At 33.1% G+C, this 22,851-nt stretch overlaps 1 protein-coding gene across 1 annotated transcript in view; it reads right to left on the bottom strand.

Moving 5' to 3' along the window:
* The window catches only part of LOC132727071 (uncharacterized), a 51,582-nt gene that overhangs the window by 4,963 nt on the left and 23,768 nt on the right, over positions 1-22,851 (bottom strand). Inside the window, exons 2-8 of the mRNA XM_060712483.1 lie at positions 13,084-13,765; positions 12,655-12,675; positions 11,633-11,745; positions 8,857-8,924; positions 1,843-2,093; positions 1,279-1,407; positions 696-852 (exon numbers count right to left, since the gene is read on the bottom strand). Coding sequence (XP_060568466.1) covers positions 696-852; positions 1,279-1,407; positions 1,843-2,093; positions 8,857-8,924; positions 11,633-11,745; positions 12,655-12,675; positions 13,084-13,765 — 1,421 coding nt within the window. The remainder of the gene's footprint in view (positions 1-695; positions 853-1,278; positions 1,408-1,842; positions 2,094-8,856; positions 8,925-11,632; positions 11,746-12,654; positions 12,676-13,083; positions 13,766-22,851) is intronic.

The following is a 22,851-nucleotide window of genomic DNA, read 5'->3' as shown; positions in this document are numbered from 1 at the left end:
CATATTCTTATTGCAATATGTGTGATAAGTTTCGGCAGTGATATCTCTGTTATTTAACGTGCATGAATTTTATATTAAAACGGGAAACGCAGAATTAAATGTTAAATTAATATTTGTGGGTCTTAGGCGGTGAGTTCGTACATGAACCAAACTCTTCTTGTCAAAACCACAGCTATTATTCTTTCAAAAGATGTTATCCTGAACTTTGACAATGTGGGTTTTGCCTATCTAATCCCGTGATACAACAAATCTTACAATTATAGATTCACGGTGAAATATCGTTTACAATGGAGTTGACAATCACGTTACACTTTTTATTGAAATACATGTATTTATATTACAAATGTTAAAGTATGTTTGTACCCCGAGATAAAATTGGAATAATCCACATTTTGCGAGTCCCTGTGTATCTCTATCTATGTCCTAACATCTATTACAAGGGGGGCGTCCGTAGCCGAGTGGTAAGGGTTGTTGACTGATATAATGCACGGAAGGGCATCTGATGTCTTCGATGACACGTCGCCAAAATTATGACTTATACTGTGTCGGTGGGACGTAAAACCAAATCAATCAATCAATCAATCAATCAATCAAACAAACAAACAAACAAACAAACAAACATCTAAAGCAGACATGATAATATAGGTTTATACCCTTTAAAAATAATAAGGTAGTCTTGTTAAGATTTGTTTTACCTTGAGACACATGTAAGTTGTTTCCAATGATACAGTAGTCCGTCTGTACATTTCTGTTCGATTGTTTGTTCATTTGTACACTGTATAAACATATTGCATTGTGTCGGATGTGGAAAATATGTTCCTTCATATTTATCACAAGGGGTCCAGGAATATACTATAATATAGAAAACAAAAAGATAATTGCAGATTCAGTATATTGATTGAATTTACAAAATAAGATCATTCGAGTTGTGAATTTGGACCGATTTGGTATATTTTACGTTAATCAGATGGACAGACTAACGCAAAGACAGAAGATATTAATTTATATAAGTCACACATATTAAAAACATGCAAAATGACGCGTGCTTCGTTAACGTAGGGTTAACTTTCCTTTTACGTTCAAGAATACATGGTAATACCTAGACTGTAGACAATATATTGTCAGACATCTGATTTGCCTATTTAGAGATATCTGGCTCTATAGAACATTTTCAAATATGAGTTAAATCTCGAGTACTTGCATTTTAAAAGGGTGTGTTACTTATTCATAGCTAATTGGTGGTTGTTAAAAGTTATGGTGTCAAATTAAAGGTTTTACCAGGTTTATCAGACGGTGGTTTCTTCTTATTGATTGGTATATTTGGCGGAGGTTTAGGTGTAGGTTTTGTTGTTGGAACTTGTTTCGTCTTGGTCGTTGATTTCTTCTTTGCACTTATATTGTTATCATCTGTAAAATGCATTCATAAAATCTCATTGAAATACCAGTAAAAGCTGCACAATGCCATCATTTCTGTTATATGATACTACACCTATTTAGTACAATTACAGTTTGTCACGCAGTCGAAATATAGTGAAAAAAACAAAACAAATACAGAATTCCTAAAGGACGTCTTAAACAACACATTTGCAAATATGATGGTGGCAGTTTGACTGAGCGTTTCAATGAAACATTTTGTTAAATGTAAGCTACAGTCCACGTCATCCAGCATTGGCTAATTAAAAGCAGAATTCAACATAAAACCTTAATATTGTGATATTTTGAATTAATAAACATTCGCTAATGCAAATTTAGATTACAGGTATTTAGAAAACGGTCAAAGCTTTCACGGAAATCGAACTATATTGAATATGCATTTAACTACTTAAAGACAACATAGCTGACCTGGAGTTGTTTTAACAGGTCTCTCAGTCGTTGCCGGTGTGTTGACAGTCCTTCTGTTAAAAGTCTCGGGTTCTAATTTTCGGTCCATCTTCACTTGTACTGTATCCAACTCTAAAGCAAACTTATCAACAACAGCAAGTTGAGAGGTTTTGTTTGACACTGTTGTAGCAGATGTTTCTATAACTTCTACAATCTGAGACGACGTCGCTTCTTCTTCCATGAAGAATAATGTAAAATTGATGTAGGAATTTCTGTAAATAAACAAAGCGGAACTTGTATTGATAATCCTGTTTTGGTTTTTATTTGTTTGGGTCGTCAGACCAAACAAATAATGGTAGCGAAATTTCAGAGTCTAATGCTGTTAATTGCAAATGCCGAAAGTAGTCCACTTTTTTGAATCGGTTACTTCCCTTTATATGTACACTAACGCCGAAAAATTCAGGGGAGATCACTGCATAAAGATGGTCAAAGACAGGCGCATTAATTTTCAAGCAAAATAATTCCCGAATGGTCGAAGATTTCTAATATTGTTTTATTATATTTTCTGATCGAAAATAAGTAAATACAAAGCGGACATCAATCTCTGACACAGAAGTTTCCAACAAACCTAACAACAAGTAGTTCTCAAAACAGCTTAAAACTAGCGATTTAAAAGAAAGAAATATTTTTATTTTGTTACAAGTATCCAACAAATAACAACGCATTCAAAGTTTAAAAATAGCGTTGGCTTATAGAATTGTCAATAAATGCACAATCACAAATTACGCGGATGAATATGATTTTATCAATGAAAATACTATTTTTAGCGATGCCGATTACCGAATACTACACAACCCGAGTAGTGGAATATATAGATTCTACATGTCGGACTGTTTGGGCGAGAAGATTTTCGCTACATTATTTACTTCAATTTTAAACAACAGGTTTATCCTGAACAAAATACCTCGAAATTAATAAGGATTACAAACCCGAAATGCAATGGAAGTTCTAAATTTAGAATGGCTTGATGTTGTTCAGACATTGTTTGTTTAACTTCTCCGTGGTACAGGGGTAACGCGTTCGCTTAGTGAGTGAGAGGTCTGGAGTTCAAATCCCAGTCAAGGAAACTTTTTTTTTTTAATTCTTTTTTAAGTGTCTTTGTTAAGGAAGTAGCCATGATATGCAAGGATAAAGTGTGGCTGTTAGACAGGACTGATTTTAAGAAAATATGAATGCTAGAGGCATTTTATAGTACAAGTTATATCTTGAGTGTTTTAACCTAATATGGGTATGCTGAAGACGATGAGGGTGGATACAAAGAAAATAAAATTGACCTTGTCCTTCAAAAGTTCAATTCAAAATGGCCGCTTAAAAATTCTAAAATAGGTCATTAAAACTATGATACAATATGATGCAATTAATTATTCTTGTCAAAATCAAATGATTATTTAATATGATCAGATTTTAATGAGATTGGCCACCAAATATAGCGATTATAAGCCTAATGGCTCAATTAACAGTATATACAGTATTGTTTTACTAGCGCGTTAAGGTATAATAATCAGATTGAAAAAATCACTTTTATTTTTTTTTTACTTGACTTATATTTAACAATAAGCTTAGTTTATAAATATTACCAAAGAATAAATATTTCGTAATAACAAATTAATATTCCATAATTACGAAATAATATTTCGTAATAACGAAGTAATATTTCGTATTTACGAAATAATATTTCGTAATAACGAATCAATATTTCATAATTAAGATTTTATATTTCGTTAAAACGAAATAATATTTCTAATTGGGAATTATTATTTCGTAAAAACGAATTCAATTCCTGGAGAAAGTGTGGAAAATATCACTTCAGGTGTTCCGTAATTTTCAACATTATTTGTAGCTATGATATTTTAAATGATTGTGTTTTCATATATTTTGCACTTATTATGGTATTTAAAAAAATGTCATTTCAATGCCATAAACACAACACAAACCGAGACAAAAAGTGTTTTAAAATATATACTGCACCCCCTCCTACCAACCCCCCCCCTACCCCCAAAAATAAAATAGGATATCTTAAAGTAACAGCAAAGTTATCTATAAAAATATTATTTGTTGTAAATCGAGTAATATTTTCTTTGACCATATAAAAGTCACGTGGGTAGGCTACATAGTAGAGGTGTTAAAATATAATTGTTATACACCCTTTGTTAGCCATTGAAATAGTATTTAATGTATAAAGGATTTTCAAAAATGGTTATTATTCAGAGCGGGCGCTATGGTGCAGTGGTAACACTGTCTGCCTACAAATCAAGGGGTCGTGAGTTCGATCCCCCGCTACTCCACTGAACGAATAAATGACTACGAGATTGACATAACCAGGACATAGACACAGAATGACGGCAACGATAGAAACAAGAGAAGACCTTAACGGAACAGGAAACAAGTACCGAAAGTACAAGACCGAAGACGACGACCGATAACAGAAGGAAAAACGGAGACAAGAACTGACAACAAGCGAACAAAGACGAGGACCGATAACATAAGAACAGAGACAGGGACCGATAACAGAAGAACTGACAACAAGCGAACAGAGACGAGGACCGATAACAGAAGAACAGAGACAGGGACCGATAACAGAAGAACTGACAACAAGCAAACAGAGACGTCAACCGATAACAGAAGAACAGGACAGGGACCGATAACAGAAGAACTGACAACAAGCGAACAGAGACAGGGACCGATAACAGAAGAACTGACAACAAGCGAACAGAGACGAGGACCGATAACAGAAGAACAGGACAGGGACCGATAACAGAAGAACTGACAACAAGCAAACAGAGCCATCGACCGATAACAGAAATAGGGACCGATAACAGAAGAACATAGACGATGACTGATGACAGAAGAATGGAGACGGTGATCGATAACAGAGACGGGAACCGATTACATAAGAATTGACAAGAAGAAAACGGAGACCAGGACTGATTACAGAAGAAAAGAGACAAGAACCGATGTCAAAAGAACGAAGACGAGAACCAACACGACAGGGACCGAAGAACTGACATCAAGACAACGGAGACGAGGATTGATTACAAAAAATAGAGACCAGGACCGATAACAAAATAACACAGACCGGGACTGAAGAAGAAGAATGATATCGGGGATCGATAACAGAGACGGGAACCTATGACAGATACCACTTGTACAACAAGAAAACAGAGACCAGACTCTGATTACAGAAGAATAGAGACGAGAACAGATTACAAAAGAACGAAAAAGAACGAAGACGAGAACCGATAACAGAAGAACGAAGACGACGACCGATAGCAGAAAAACAGAGACGAGAACCGATAACAGAACATCTAACAACAAAAGAACTGAGAAGAACGAAGATCACGACCAATAACAGAAGAACTGGCAACAAGAGAACTGCGACGAGGATCAATAACAGAAGAACGAAGACGACGATCGATAACAGAAAAACGAACACCAAAACCCAAGAGTACTCAGAGAAAAATGCCTTTAATTAATGTATATTTTGCATGCACACGTTTTAACCCCCTCACACATCTTAACGCTGAAGGCATCCGAGTAGCCACTCTATATGCTTGCATAGAGTGCCAGATAAAATCTAGCATATAGGGCAGGAAAGAGTGTAGTGTTCGCTGCGTAAACCTTAAATATGTTTAAATGCCTTAAAATTTTCAGTACTATCTTTAATATTACTTCTATATTACTATTATATTAGCCTATAGAAAAATGTCTGCCATCTTGGATTTTTCGGCCATATTGGATTGTTTTGTGCTTTTAATTCTGTTTTGGTGTCTAATTTGGTTTTACCTAAACATGCTTTGTGACAAATTTCAGGCTTTTCCTTTCTTTGATATATCATCCATTTATAATAAAGAAATTTGGCGGCCATTTTAGTGGTCATTTTAAATGGCCATTTCAATGGTCAAATTCAAGTTTTTCAATTTGGTATCCACCTTTATCGGATTCAGCATACCTTAAATAGGTAAAATAGACCAAGATACCACTTGTACTACAAAATGCCTCTAGCATCTTATAGGGAGCCAAATTCTCAAAATCAGTCCTGTCTTTGTCGTAAAAAATGAACATAAATGATTTTTGATGCAACTCTAGTTATGCAAAATTCCTTATCTATCAAACTGGTGCCTTGCAAGATGAATTATAGTACATAAAAATAAACTTATACAGGAAAATACATACAGATACACAGTACGATTTAGATTGCAAAGATCTGAAAATACCACAGAACTTGCAGCCTTTTGATTCTTTATAAATATATATGCTTATAGTAAGCTCCAGGATTATTTACATCTGTGTTAAACAACAGTAAAAGTCGTTACAAGCCCTATTTTGGAATAATATGGTTTTCTTCAGGCCGTTCTCATATAAATTCACTGTGGCTGAGGGGTTTTCGCGCTCGCTTAGGAAGCGAGAGGTCTGGATTTCAAATCCCAGTAAAGGCAACTCATTTTTTTTTCAAATTGTTTAAGTCAAATAATCATTGGATTGAATATCAGTGTTGCAATTAGTCTTATAGCCAATTTACTACAATTAAAACGCTGGAAAGCGTTGGTGGCACTATATACATATAATCTCATAACCTGTACCTTTCTTACATCCTGAGACCCAAACAAATTCAGCGCCTTCTGTGCTTTGAAATCATATTGTAAACAACAAATAACATAATTATATTATTGATGTTGAATAAAAGATAAATTCAATATTAATATTGTTATAAAGTAGATATAGGTATTCCTTTTTGTAAGACGACAAAAATACACCGAGGTAAAAATAATATAAAACTTCCTGTAAAATGACAAAAACGAATAAATAACTTATATAAATGTTAAAGCATGATTCCTTTAAGATATAAACTATATTTCAGATGTAAATAGAAATAATGCTAATGAAGTTATCAAATGATTAAGATAGAGTTAAACAAAATATTAATGTATGCATATTTGATAACAATTCAGTCGCAAGGACACTTCATAATTTAGAGTAAAAAGTTACTCATTAATACTAATGTAGTGAATATTTTATTGATGATTATTTTATTAATATCAATATATTTCACAATGTATATGTCTGGTAATTCAAACAAATTATTGTTTGATATATATTTCCCGAATGACTTTAAATGTTAAGTTAGCCAGGAAAGGAAAACATTCCTTACGATTTTCGTGATACATTTTTGCAACCCATACAGATACTGAAATCACCTTTCTTCTTTGCCATGTTGATCGATTATAAATTTAATTTAAATAAATAGTTCATCAATGTAACCAATATTTTTTTTATTTTGATGGCACACAATTATGACAAAAAAAGTTTTGTTAATTTATGAAAGTCATTTGATCTCAAAATAAATTAGTTGAAACAACAAACAAATTACATTGTATTATCTTAAAGTTTGCGTAATACGTTCTAAATAGAGGACAGTGTCTATTTGATACAAAAGTATTAAAATGACCCCTTGTCAATCGATCATACAAAATTAGACATGTATGTCAAGTGACAGATTGTTATTTGAGGCGCGTCACGACAAAACCAACGTTATGCGTTTGCGACCAGCATGGATCCAGACCAGCCTGCGTATCCGCGCAGTCTGATCAGGATCCATGCCGTTCGCTTACCAACCCTATTACAAGTAGAGAAACTGATAGCAGACAGAATGGATCCTGATCAGACTGCGCGGATGCGCAGGCTGGTCTGGATCCATGCTGGTCGCAAACCCATTATGTTGGTTTTGTCGTGACGCGGCTCATATTGTTATTTCATTATTCATCTTAATATTGCTAATATGTAACTTCAATAGGCCAACATGACCAGAAAATCCAGTGTGACACACGGTTTTGTTATAACGCATATATTTTAGGTCGACCAAAAGTTTAAAAAAATATTAATCTTTTTATAAAGACTACATCTTGGAACGTACATCCAGTTATGTTGACCTTTGTTTGACTGGTCTAAGAACGTTAAAGACATTAAAAATGAATAAAATTTGTTCATCTTTAGAAAGGGCAAACATGAGTTTTCAAATGATTAAATAGCAGTTTTAGAACATGTTAGATAGTGCGTACTCATCATCTGAAGAAAGTAGCACAGAATGTGAAATAAGTTGTCATAAAAGTAGCAAAATGTAAATGACTTCCATACAAAATACCAAATCTGTTTAACTATAAAAATTAACAAAAGTAACAGAGGCAAAAGATGTCTAAGGTACTTGGCCATTGAGTGAATTTCTGAAAACGATAACAGGAGTCCAAAAATATAAAAATAGAAAGGTTTTGAGAAATAGAATTTAAAGCCTTTTCTGAGGTCATATAGACAGGTCTATTACCAAATTAAACTTTTGTTCAGAGATCATGGTACTCAACCTGACAACGTTATTTATATGTGATTTCCTTTCTTTGCTTGTTCGAAACAAAATTCAATATTAGCCGCGTCATGACAACACCAACATAATGTGTTTGCGACAAGCATGGATCCAGACCAGATCAGGATCCATGCTGTTCGCTGTCAATTTCTCTACTTGTAATAGAGTTGGTAAGCAAACAGCATGGATCCTGATCAGACTGCGCGGATGCTGTCTAAAATCTTCGATTATTTCAATACTCGGGAAATATTCCAAAAATACTCGTAAAGTTAAAACTATAGTAAACCTGGTCAACAATTTTTTGCGACAACCTTTCTTCTTCAAAATGGTAATCCCATTTCCCCCATTTTTTTATACTAAATAGTAAGACACCGAAGGGTAATCCCATTTCCCTCATATTTGTACTAAATAGTAAGACGATTCTGGAAGTTAACGAAGTAACGTTTTCGTTTTGTTTATCAACTTCTTCTTCTTATTTTTTTTTGGCTACAACTTTCACTCGGAAAATTCACACAATTTAATCTTAAGAATACAATTGTATTGTATTGTATTGTATTGTATTGTATTGTATTGTATTGTATGGATATTAATATCATGACATTAAGTAAATTTAAATTACTCACTTTATTGAAAGAACCTCACAGCCTCTGTAAGTCTTTCCAAATTTACTTTTTGAGTAGAAAAGATCCATCTGAAAACAAAAGTGTAGATTTTTAAAAAGATGAATACGAATGGAGGTGAAAACGAATGGAGGTGAATACGAATGAAGGTGAATACGAATGAAGGTGAGTACGAACGAAGGTGAATAAAAAGTACTGAATTCATTTAATGTTTTGGCTTCCACATCGTGTTTTAGTATTAGAAACTTTATTCACGTTGCAATTAGCTTTAAGAGTTCAATTTTGAGTTACATTTTGAGGATGAAAAAAACATACTATTGTTTTCGGAAACTCATTTATCAGATGTTAAGATTTTAGTTTGCTTCACTTCACAGAAATATGGATCTATTTTACGGTTAACTTGTCACGGTTCACTTGTTGAGAATGATAATTATACAAATGATCATTTCATCTCGGCCATTTCGTAATGTAAACTAGCCAAGTTGCTCAGAAACTTGAGGAAGAAAGAAAGAAAAAAAAGAAAGAAGGAAAATTTCATAAATTAGCTTGATAGCTTATAAACACGAAATAATTGAAAGTCCATAGTGAAAAATATTGTAAATGTTTGTTAAAGGCACATTATGCCTCAGAAATCCACATATATGATTCTCTTGAAATGTCAAGCATGTGTTTAATAATGTTTTGATAATGAAATTGGAGCAAATTAGATGTCAAACAGCTGAAGAAAGTAGCACTGAACGTTAAGTAATGTGTCATTAAGGCAGCAAAATGTCAACACAATAGTATTTTTACTTCCATACAAAATACTAATTCACTGTAATTACTAATTACTAATTCACTAATTACCAATTGCCAACAGAGCAGAAGAAGCAACAGACAGTTCAAATATATGGCAAATGTGATTTCTTTTTGAAACTGTATCAAGATACCAAAAATAAAAACGTATCTGATTAATGGACATGATTGCATTTCTAAGGCATAATGGGTCTTTAAACAATATTTATTTATTGTTAATTTGTATTCCTTTTAAAATATAAGTTTGTTCTTTAATTACGTGAAAGATAAGACCCATTTTAATATGATAACAAATTAATGTATCTCTCATTCATTCACTTTTAATAATCACATACGGATACCATGCATAACGCATTATATTTTAAAATTCTAACAATTCAAAGAATAAATTTATATATAAAAAAACAATCGTGATAAAGGAGAAAAAGTTAACGAGCCGCAGATAATTCTGCTTTTTTGTCTTTTTTGCATTTATTAAAATTACAGAAATTTGCTATATGAAAGTTAATTTGAATTTTGATGTAAATTAAAATCTTGTTAATCAGTGTCACATAGAAATATAGCGTTTTTAAACATACCATGAATTAAACAAAGTATTTTCTTGTTCATCAAATTTTATTCTTATCGATCATGTGTGTAAGTAAGCAACTTTTGGACTGTTTAAACTATCTGATAATTTATGAACTTTACTTTTGGCAAACATATACATCATTTTACAACACACACAAAATGCAATTACTGTACATTTATGTCTCATAAATTTCTAATTCGTGCATATTCGATCAACATTATTACAACATCATATTCATCAAAATTTAAAAGTCATTTCTTCAAAGATAACGAATAGAAATTTATTGTTGAATTGTTTATTTTATTAGCTTTAAAATAACAATTTTCTAAAATTACAATGTTTAACATCTAAATAAAGGCAGCTTGCTAGCTTAATATAAGAAACGAACATTTTTTTATTCAAAATGATTAAACGATTTCTCTGCATTTAAGACACTAGAACCACCCCAAAAACTTCTGTTTTGTATTTTTATTATTTTATTGGTAATTCGTTATGCAGAGCTACCACAATAGAAAGTTATAAACTCTTACAATTTATGAAGAAAAGAATATTATCTTATACTGCGCATTCACATTTTGATGTATCATAGTTTTGAGACCTTTCTGTTGAAAATGTTTCATAAGTTAATTAATACCCACACATGAACACTGCGTTAACTGGGGTGCAGGTTTTAGTTATCCGCACTCCAGAGCATGCTCGTTGTTTGGCTTTCTAGGGAGTGAACAGGGATAACAATAGAAAATTCATATTTAGATGCTCTTTCATTGGTTTCTTTTTTTCTGGGGTTTCATATAGTGATGACTCGGGCGTGCTTTTATTTTTGTCAATGACACAAAAGAGAAAGAACATCAAAACACTCGGCAATCTGATTTATACTCGTGGGCTGCTCATCCTCCTACAAATCAGATAGCTTCGTGTACGATGCTCTTTCTATTACTTAACACTAAGCTCTTTGAATGCCTTTGATTATGTAAAAGAGGATACATTCATGTATCAATATTAAATTATTTATTTAATCATGTCAAGGCGTGCTGATGCATATTTTACATGCTTACATCAGCGAAATACAGTCAAATTAGCAATTCATAGAAACAAATATGTAAAGCATTGCATAGCTTAAATAATTCAAATAGTTTGATTATTTTCTTGTCTTTACGTTAACCAGTACTTCATTAAGATGTTTACATTATTCTGGGAAAACCAATTTATAGTTTTTCAAGACTAAAACTTAGATGTTTACATACTTTCAAGACTAATAATACACGTTTACATTATTCTTGGAACAAGTACATTTTTAAAGTTTTTCATGACTAATATTTACATGCTAACAAATGTCAAGACTAATACTTACATGTTTACGATATTGTCAGAATTAATACTTACATGTTTACAATTGTAAGGATTAATACTTACATGTTTACAGTATTCTGATGACAAATCTTCAAAATCATTCGATGACAAATCTTCTATGTTTTCAACATGGTCTATATTACGTATTTTCATTGCTAAATTTGCTCTAAGCATATCTGAAAACAACAACAACATCATCGTCATCAACAACAACATCATCAACAACAACAACATTTGATGTCGAATAAAAAAAGAGTACGTGTCTGCATATATAAGTTGCTGATATATTCAGAACGTCCTAAAGTGTGTTAAAGACCACTCTATAAATAAAGACCACTCTATAAATAAAGACCACTCTATAAATAAAGACCACTCTATAAATAAAGACCACTATTTGACAGTCAATAATTCATTAAATAGAACAATGTGTAACCCCCCTCCCCCCAAAAAAAGGCAACCTGTCTTTAAAGGGCAAATTTCGGTCTCACCCTCTAATGACCTTTATTCAAGTTGATTTAAGTTTGACAGCATTTCCTTTATCCTGATAAATTATAGCAAATTTATTTGAAAGTCATGATAGACCGAAGATATCATTGTATCATTCAAACTTAATAAAAAATATACAGAGGATATTTGTTTAGTTCAGTGTAAGATCGGAATATATTTCACCGAGTGAGCACCAAAAGGCGCAGCCAGGAATGAAATTTGAACTTTTGGTGTTCAGGAGGTGAAATATATTTCGATCTTACATTAAACTAAACAAATTTTCATTTTGTTATATGCAAAGAAACGTTTAAAAAGACATTTTAACCTAGTACTAAATGAAAAGGGCGCCATATAATAATACAACGTGACGTCATTTACGACGTCACGTCATTAAGTTGGTTTCCTGTACTGTTAACGCTTGTATTTCACTGAAACAACGTAACGGGCTCAAATATTCAAAACAGTGAAAATATCAAATTGATATTTTCACTGTTTAAAACAGTGAAATTATCAGTTTTTATTTCACTGATATATTTTTATAAACCACCGAAAAGCATGTATTAAAAATAAATTAAAAAAAAACACACTTAGTAACCTACCTATCTGTTTTTCTTGCGTCTCTGAAACGAGAAATACAAAATGATGTTAGCATGTTTTATTCGAAAACATAAATTTTGATTAGGGCAGTTTGAAGTTTACCATAAAGTTAAAACGTTATGAGATGTTTCACGAAAAATGCCAGGATTTTTGCAAAGTATTTGAGATGAAAAACGAAACTTATTTTTTTTCCATATTTGGTAAATTGGTATGGTTAAAATTCAGGTCAATGTAGAAAAATGTGTATTTCATTCTGTTTTACTATTAAAAAATGTCTTGTTATTAAAAATTGCTTTTAATGTACAAACAAGTATAAAATATTCGACGCATTCATTCAACGTGAAATATAAGTGTTTAAATGTACGAGTATATAAGTATATTTATTTGACTTTGGTGGTAAATTAGTACAGTATCAAAAAATGCTAACCTACCTTTTAAAGAAGATGCAAAATAGATGGCAGCCCCAATTGCAGCGGCTAAAATAATTAATAACAGAACCGCCATTACCGGTCCCAGACATTTCCGCACCTTTTTATGAAATGGTAAGTCTATAGGTTGGATAAAAGAAAAAGGATCATTCGGATCGTATTGTATGTTATTTGTCACTGTCACTGATACATTTCCGATCGTTGGCACTTTGTGTGTCTTTTGTTCAGCATTTGCCGTACTACTTTTGTCCGTAGAACGTTTTTTGCCTTTGCTAGATCCGGACAAATCACTTTCCGCAACACTCAGTTTTGAATCAGAACGTTTGTGTGTTACTTCTAGAATTTTATCTTCTATCACCCTTGATGTTTTTCTTGGATATTTGGAATATCTATCGTTCTTTTCATTGTCACTTGAGGAATCCCTACCTCTATGTTTTCCTTGTTTTTCATCACTACACTTAGAAGCGTTGCCAAATTCGGATAACTCACTATACGAATTATATCCGGAAGAGGTACGAGTATCTTCATGGGATTTATCCCGGCGTTTCCGGCGTTTCTTTTCGTCTGATCGATCTAATGTACCCGGTGGTTCTGAGCTGCCCTTCCGGCCTCTTTGATTGTAGTAGCTGCTGGAAACTGAACTGTCTTCAAAATCTCCACAAGACACGCTGGTGTGAATCGACGGCTGAAATATAAACCTTTATTATGAATTTTATTGTTGAATAGATGAGCTTAATTTTATGAACAAGATGAAAATATGGCAATTGGTGTATGGTCTATTGTTATACTGTATTTATCTCCAAATAAATATTGGACTTGTTGCTCTACAACAGATAAAGCACTGTAGGAGCACATTTGTCTCGGAGCACATTTGTCTTACGTAAGACCGATGCGGTCGCATTTGTCTAACATGAGACAAATGGGACCTCAAATGTCTACCCCAAAAAACTCATTTGTGTGACAAATGTGCTCCGATCAAGTTTTTTAAGGGACAAGAAAGCACATTTGTCTCATGTGTTTTTAAGGGACAAGAAAGCACATTTGTCTCATGCCATTTTTATGAATTATTTGTCACATATTTCCCCACGGCAGAAATTCTTTTTTAGAATCGAGGTTCGCCGTTTTACCTCAAGTGTAATCATCAATAGGTTTGCTTATGCTTTTTTTATGAAAACCTACAGTGAACTATTAATTATAATATTTCTAATTCAAGAAATTTATTGGCTTAACCTGAAGGCGTACACTGAAACATACTAAATTCCGTTCACGATGGTACAATGGTGACAGCGCGATGGCACGATGGTACCTTGATGAAAACGCGATGATGCGATAGTGAAAACACAATAGTACGAACGTGAAACAACGATTGTACGATGGTGAAACAACGAAGGCTTTATGATGAAAACGTGATGGTACTATGGTGAAAGACGGTGTTACAATGATGAAAATACAATACAATGGTACGATAAGATGAAACTGCGATGGCATGATGATGAAAACACAATATTATTTTTCTCGATCGTGTCATCGCATCATCGTGCCATCGTGTTTTAATCATCGTACCATTTCAATTTCACCTTTGTACCATTGTGCATAGCTGTTCAGGGAGACAAAAATGTTACTTATGTCCAAACAGAACACCGTAATCGGTTGATATTGAATGATACAATATCGTGACTCGTTTCGCATCTCGCCGAAATCTCGCGTCTCGCTTCGCATCCCTTTCGTCGACGCGAGACAAGAAATTGATTCCAGATCATATACCGCTAAGTAGTCTACATAAATCACTTAAAGGCCCATTATGCCTGAGAAATGCTTTTATTTGTATTCCTCAAAAGCTTTTTATTTTTGGTATACTTTTATAGCTCCAAAAAGTTACTCAATGGCTAATTACTTGAAGCATTTTTCATCTGCTGCTTTTCTGCAGTTTGTACAGTGGAAGTGATTTAGAATTCTGTGACATGCAGAACAGGGATATTCTTTAATATAATATATGACTCCTATGCAGATGCAGGAAGTTTTTGACTGACCGGGAGTGACCTAAAAACGGTGTTTTCTGTATTTATAAATACAGAAAACACAGATCAATGGCTGGTAGCCGGTATACAGATGGACATTATTAATACCTTTTAAGAATTTTATGGAAAAAATGTGAGACAAATGTGCTTCGAGTGTCCTTTCTATTGTGTGTCGAACACATCTGTCTCATTTCCAATTTGTCGCAAATATGAATGTTTACGAACACATCGGTCACACTTCGTGAGACAAATGTGCTCCGAGACAAATGTGCTCCTACAAAGCACGGTCTCCCAAAGCTTTATTCGTTATTTGTGAACGAATTCATGTCCTATATTCACTCTTTAAAGGCACACAGGGAAGATATATTCGGTAGCGGAATTTATACGGCGTGTAAATGCTACCAATAACGATAATTCATAACAACTTACAGAACAATAAAATGTTTTAAAAATTTTATGTTTCGTTGAATTACAATAATTGACTTCAGACATTTGAGCCGCGTCACGACAAAACCAACATGGTGCGTTTGCGACCAGCATGGATCCAGACCAGCCTGCGCATCCGCGCAGTCTGATCAGGATCCATGCTGTTCGCTTTCAGTTTCTCTACTTGTAATAGGGTTGGTAAACGAACAGCATGGATCCTGATCAGACTACGCGGATGCGCAGAATGGTCTGAATCCATGCTGGTCGCAAACCCATTATGTTGGTTTTGTCGTGACGCGGCTCATTTAAGTATTTCATGTATATAAAAGAACACGGTATATGATAATAATTACTTTTTTAAAAAAAGGCGATAAAGCATAAATTATAATTATAATAAAACAAAATCTTCACGGAGATAACATCAAATGGAACAAAAAATAAACAAAAGCAACAACAACAACAAAAGAAAAAAAGCGAAAAATATTTTCGAATAACAAACTTTCGTTTGCACTATTTTGACTATTATTATAATAATGATTTAAATATATCCTTGCTAGAATATTTCAAGCAATTAAAACTGATGGAATTTTAACGAGAATATCATTTTTGCCACATTAACATACGTCTGAAAAAAGAGATAATTAAGATTGAAGCACGATGACGTCATTGACTTCTCCAACCAATGTGGGCTTGAATCCCGACGATGAATTCTGATTCTGTCACGCAGATAAGCAAATCATTAAGCTTACATAAAACTATTCCATAAGAACTTGTTTCCTGAACGATTTGAATTAGCAGTATAGATTAAAGCTTCATGCCTCTAGATTAGTCAAATATTTCTTAAAAAATCAAACTAGAGGAAAATGTACTAAGACTTTAAGAAAATTTAAAAGATTCTAGATTCAAGAAATAATTTATGTACAATTAACAACTGATTTTTGTCGTATTTATCATCATATTTCTATTGCGTGACTAACGCAAAAAGAGGTATTTGTGCATATTTTTTTGCAAATTTTGACATCATTTTGATAACTTACGTGAATTTTGAGTGCCTTGTTGTAACGTGTGAATTACCTTCTTTGTTCACTTAACAACATTTTACTTTTAAATACATTTTTTAAATTTTCATGAAATTAAATTAGAATCATGAATTCTAGAAGCAAGCAGCTTTAACCTGGTGAATTTCTAGAATCGACTTGTCAATTATTTTTGGAACTATCTGTGATCAGTTTTGCGCTTATCAAGATAAAATTATTAAGCTAGTTGAACAACTGCATGTACAAGGGGGTTAATCCATGCGCGCGCATCCTTAAAGTTCTGATACCGCAAACACTTCATCGGCCGGTATTTCGAAGAAAAGCGAGTGGTGTGAAGAAATCAGAAAAGGTATGAATTCAATTTCTTTTGCAAAGAAGAAGTCCTAACTTCTAGTTTTTATATACAAAATGTCTTGAAGTAACTCTGTCTTGTTTTGTCAGTATTTCGCGTTGAATGCGATTTTGATTCTGGATAGTGCGTACACCCGGCGTTAAAATGTTACAGAAAATGAGCAAATATCCATTAAACTGGCCGTTTTAAACGGCTGGAAGTTATTCTGTTGTAGAATCCTTTTCAAAAATATATTTTCAGCCTTCGTTCCAATTCATTTGTACTCAAAACGTATTTAAACTCACTATTTACAGAAGACAGAGATTATGATATTGCGTACACTCTAAAAAAATCCAGATACTGCGTACACATAACTATGCAGTTGATAGAAAGTAGGTATGTGAAGTTGGCTTGTACATTGTACATTGTAGTTCAGCCTGTAATTCCCCAATTTCAAGCTAGTAGTTGGGTATTCAGCTTGTAGCTCGGACCAGATACAACAGGATACGTTAAATTTGAATTACGAGCAAGTAGTTGGGTATTCAGCTTGTAGTTCGGACCAGATACACCAGGATACGTTAAATTTGAATTACGAGCTAGTAGTTGGGTATTCAGCTTGTAGTTCGGACCAGATACACCAGGATACGTTAAATTTGAATTACGAGCAAGTAGTTGGGTATTCATCTTGTAGTTCTGACCAAATACATCAGCATACATAATATATGAATTACGAGCTAGTAGTTGTGTATTCAGCTTGTAGTTCGGACTAAATACACCAGCATACATAATATTTGAATTAGAAGCTAGTAGTTGGGTATTCAGCTTGTAGTTCAGACTAAATACACCAGCATTCATAATATTTGAATTACAAGCTAGTAGTTAGGTATTCAGCCTGTAGTTCGGAAAAAATACATCAGCATACATTATATTTGAATTACAAGCCAGTAGTTGGGTATTCAGCTTGTAGTTCGGACCAAATACACCAGCATTCAAAATATTAACTAGCTGATGTATTTTGTCAGCTGGCATGTAAGCTGGTGTATTTGTTCAGATCTACAAGCTGAATACCCAACTACTAGCTTGTAATTCAAATATAATGTATGCTGATGTGTTTGGTCCGAACTACAAGATGAATACTAGCTCATAATTCAAATCTAACGTATCCTGGTGTATCTGGTCCGAACTACAAGCTGAATACCCAACTACTAGCAACTACTACAAGATGAATACCCAACTACTAGCAACTACTACAAGATGAATACCCAACTACTAGCTCGTAATTCAAATAATGTATATGCTGGTGTGTCTGGTCCGAACTACACGCTGAATACCCAACTACTAGCTTGTAATTCAAATATAATGTATGCTGATGTGTTTGGTCCGAACTACAAGCTGAATACCCAACTACTAGCTAGTAATTCAAATATTGTATATGCTGATGTATTTGGTCAGAACTACAAGCTGAATACCCAACTACTAGCTTGTAATTCAAATATAATGTATGCTGATGTGTTTGGTCCGAACTACAAGCTGAATACCCAACTACTAGCTAGTAATTCAAATATTGTATATGCTGATGTATTTGGTCAGAACTACACGCTGAATACCCAACTACTAGCTTGTAATTCAAATATAATGTATGCTGATGTATTTGGTCAGAACTACAAGATGATTACCCACAACTAGCTTGTAATTCAAATATAATGTATGCTGATGTATTTGGTTAGAACTACAAGATGAATACCCAACTACTAGCTCGTACTTCAAATTTGACGTATCCTGGAGTATCTGGTCCGAACTAAAAGCTGAATACCCAACTACTAGCTAGTAATTCAAATATTGTGTATGCTGATGTATTTGGTCCGAACTACAAGCTGAATACCCAACTACTAGCTTGTAATTAAAATAGTATGTATGCTGGCGTATTTGTTCCGAACTACAAGCTGAATACCCAACTACTAGCTTGTAATTGGGGTATTACAAGCTGAACTACGATGTACAATGTACAAGCCAACTTCACATACCTACTTTCTATCAATTGCATAGTTATGTGTACGCAGTATCTGGATTTTTTTTAGAGTGTACGCAATATCATATTCCTTGTTTTCTGTAAATAGTATGTTTAAATACGTTTTGAGTACAAATGAATTGGAACGAAGGTTGAAAATATATTTTTGAAAAGGATTCTACAACAGAATAACTTCCAGCCGTTTAAAACGGCCAGTTTAATGGATATTTGCTCATTTTCTGTAACATTTCAACGCCGGGTGTACGCACTATCCAGAATCAAAATCGCATTCAACGCGAAATACTGACAAAACAGGAAAGAGTTACGTCAAGACATTTTGTATATAAAAACTAGAAGTTAGGACATCTTCTTTGCAAAACAAATTAAATTCATACCTTTTCTGATTTCTTCACAATACTCGTTTTTCTTCGAAATACCGGCCGATGAAGTGTTCGCGGTATCAGAACTTTAAGGATGCGCGCGCATGGATTACCCCCCTTGATGTACGTGCAAGCTGGCCATGCTATTTACTAAATTAATGGCGAAGGCTAATCACTTTTTGGTTCCAACCTGGTAATGGTGTAAGTGTTGTAATGTACTAATAATCTTAGGCATAGTGATGATGATAATGATGATGATGAAGAAGAAGAAGATGAAGAAGAAGAAGAAGAAGAAGAAGATGATGATGATGATGATGATGATGATGATGATGATGATGATGATGATAAATATTATTATTATTATCTATTTTTATTTTCACAATTTTCACGCTGGTAACTTCAACTTTGTTCTCCAGCAAGCGGTCTAAAATAGAGATATCAAAAACCTGGCGTCAAATATGCATGCGCATTGTACACACGAAATAAATATATAAAATTGTCTAAACATAAGAACATCATAATTACAATAGTTCTACTATACAAGAAAAATGTATGTATATATTTGAGTAAGACAAAATTCATTTAAAAATGATAAATTTGCAGTCATATAATTAAAACAACATTGAATTGAAAAGGGAATTTGATATGATTATGATAATGATGATGACGACGACGACGATGATGATGATCGTGATGATTTTCGCGCATGTGCTAATATTTCAACAATTGACGTATAAATCGAGACAATAAATTATATGATAATTTCTTACGCTATATTGTTCAAATGAACATTTTATTTTGTGTAAATCGATGCCATAACAATAAAATACTATTTTCATTCAACGATATGACATTACGAAACACACTTTTTTATTGTTAAATGAATAAGTATTTCACAAGAGTGATACGAAAACCGTAATAAAAGCTTGTGAAAAAATCCGAATCTTTACATAACATACATCGATATATCATGTGCTATCTACTTTAATATATTACAATACATCATGTTATAACTAGAATTTAATTCATCATCTTTAACCATGTAAATATATGTTAAAATAAAGTCTTATGAATATTTAATGGTGTCATTTTTTTCTTTGATTTTATTGAAGTTATTAAAGAGAACAGTCCACCAGCTTTACCTTTGTATTTGCAGATGTTCTGTGTAGATACAGAACATTGGTCTGAATTAGTAGGTAATAAGTTATTACCAGTAACCAAAATTTTAATGTGTATTTAAAGTAATTGGTACAAATATGTGACCTAAGGCTAAACATATTTTCAAATTAAAATAAAGTTATAACATTTTAGTTTTGTAACCATCAGCATGCCCGGTTTCGTCCGTACGTACTTTTCGACTTCCATAGAAACGCAATTACAGAATGAAAGAAAAAAATAACCATTTTACAGGCCATTGCATTATGAATATGTCCACTCATTTATTAATACTAGATTTTGTATTTCTCGCAGTCACATTTTTACCTGATAGTTAGGTAATTACTATCTCCTATAAATAGTTAAAGAAGATATATGACTATTTAAGCATTTTTGTTAATACATTGCACTAGTTCAGGTTAATTGATGAAGTGTGACAGGCCGGTCATTAACCTTCAAATGCCAGCTGACATGGACTTGTCCGCATTTCCCCCCAAAAACCCAAAGCGTTCGGCCATAAGTACATAAAAGCCAACAATCTTAAATGCCTCCCTTATTTTCCCTACTATGACTTATATCATATTTTCATCTACATGCCGACTGATCTTTTGTTTTACTGAATGACTAAATTACAATATGGGTGTTGGCAATCATTGTAATACAACCATAAATGTATCGACATAAATATATCGACATAAATGTATCGACATAAACACGCTATGCTCTGATCAATACAAGCCATTTAAACAATACATAAACGACAGCCCATGAAATCATAATGTAGCCAAATATATAAGAAATAATACATTAATGTTCATTTCAAGCTGAGGCTAGTTATGTTATCGTATTGTTACTGTTTTGCAATTATGGCCATTTAGTAAAACGTAACATGATTTAGTTAATATATTTCTTTGCTTTTGTTGTTGTTGATGTTTTAACGCCAATTTTAACACAATTCATAGGTCATATCACATCGGTCAATACAAATAACCGACTTTCTTCGATTACTAATAAGTTATTACCAATTTCTAGGCAAATGACCGACTAATATACGTAAAATAATTTCTGAACCAGCAATCAGATCCAATGTGTGAGATCAATTGTCAACAAACATTAAATGATATTTGAGCCGCGTCATGACAAAACCAACTTAATGGGTTTGCAACCAGCATGGATCCAGACCAGCCTGCGCAGTCTGATCAAGATCCATGCTATTTGCTATCAGTTTCTCTACTTGCAATACGGTTTGTAACCGAACAGCATGGATCCTGATCAGACTGCGCGGAGGCGCAGGTTGGTCTGGATCCATGCTGGTCGCGAACGCACTATGTTGGTTTTGTCATGACGCGGCTCAAATGATGTATTCATAATAATCATCAGCAACAGGCACAATAGTCAAATGATTTTTTAACATGGAAGAGTGCGTTTCCAGAAAAAATATTTTAGATTGTAAATTTGTATTTGTATCTAGCATGTTAACATGGTAAAATATTATTTTCTTTGTTAAAAAATGAAATGGGGGTTTATTTTAAAAAAAATCCCACTACGTTTTTAAAGGAAAAACAAGTCCAAAATGTTATCAACCATTTAAAATTTTGAAAACCCCACGCTAATTTTACAAAAAACGATAATATGGTTTTTCCCTTTATAATAAAAAACTTTTAAAAAGAGTAAAAGGGAAAAACATATTTTCTTTATTTTTTTCAAAATTTTCAAATTTTTTTAAAAAAAGTTCAAAAAAAAATCATACATGTATAAACTAGCATTTCAAAGGAGTTACAGGATGCTTTAGTTATTTCTTAAATTGAGAATGTGTTGAAGTTTCTGTAACTGTTATTATATGGAATCATTTCAATGGAAAAATAAAAAATATTTTTACTCATGAAAAAAGATCTTTGAAAGTAAATGCAAAAGTATAAGGAGGTAAAGGAGATTTAGGAACAAAAACCGCCGACGGCGACCGCTAGCAAGAAACGAATACTTAACCTTGTAAATTTCACAAATGGGTTTGTGCCAACTTCAATTTTTGGTCGTGTCTTTTATCATCAATTTTGTTTTTATGGCGATACAACTTTGTATAACAATACGGGGTCTGTTTAGAATGAAGAGACGTGAAATCTGGCTTGCCACTATACTGATAGCTTTCGGGACACTGTTTTGAAGAGGGCTTAACATGGATATGTGGCACCTTTCAATGATAAAATTATTATTATTATAAATACTTAGTTTAAAACAACACAGAAGTGCTTTTCCAACAACAACAACACAAAAGAAACTTATGACCGCTTTTAAACAAAGAGATTGACATTAACTTTAATCTAAATATAAATCAAAATGCGTGTATATCGAGAGGCTTTCAACTCACGGACTGATACATATAGAAAGTGTGCACAACATAAACATTAAATTTAACTTC

Source organism: Ruditapes philippinarum, unplaced genomic scaffold (genome assembly GCF_026571515.1).
Source record: "Ruditapes philippinarum isolate M1 unplaced genomic scaffold, ASM2657151v2 ctg123_1_1_1_1, whole genome shotgun sequence".
In the NCBI taxonomy this organism is placed as follows: domain Eukaryota; kingdom Metazoa; phylum Mollusca; class Bivalvia; order Venerida; family Veneridae; genus Ruditapes; species Ruditapes philippinarum.
This window is presented reverse-complemented; position numbering and strand designations above follow the sequence as displayed.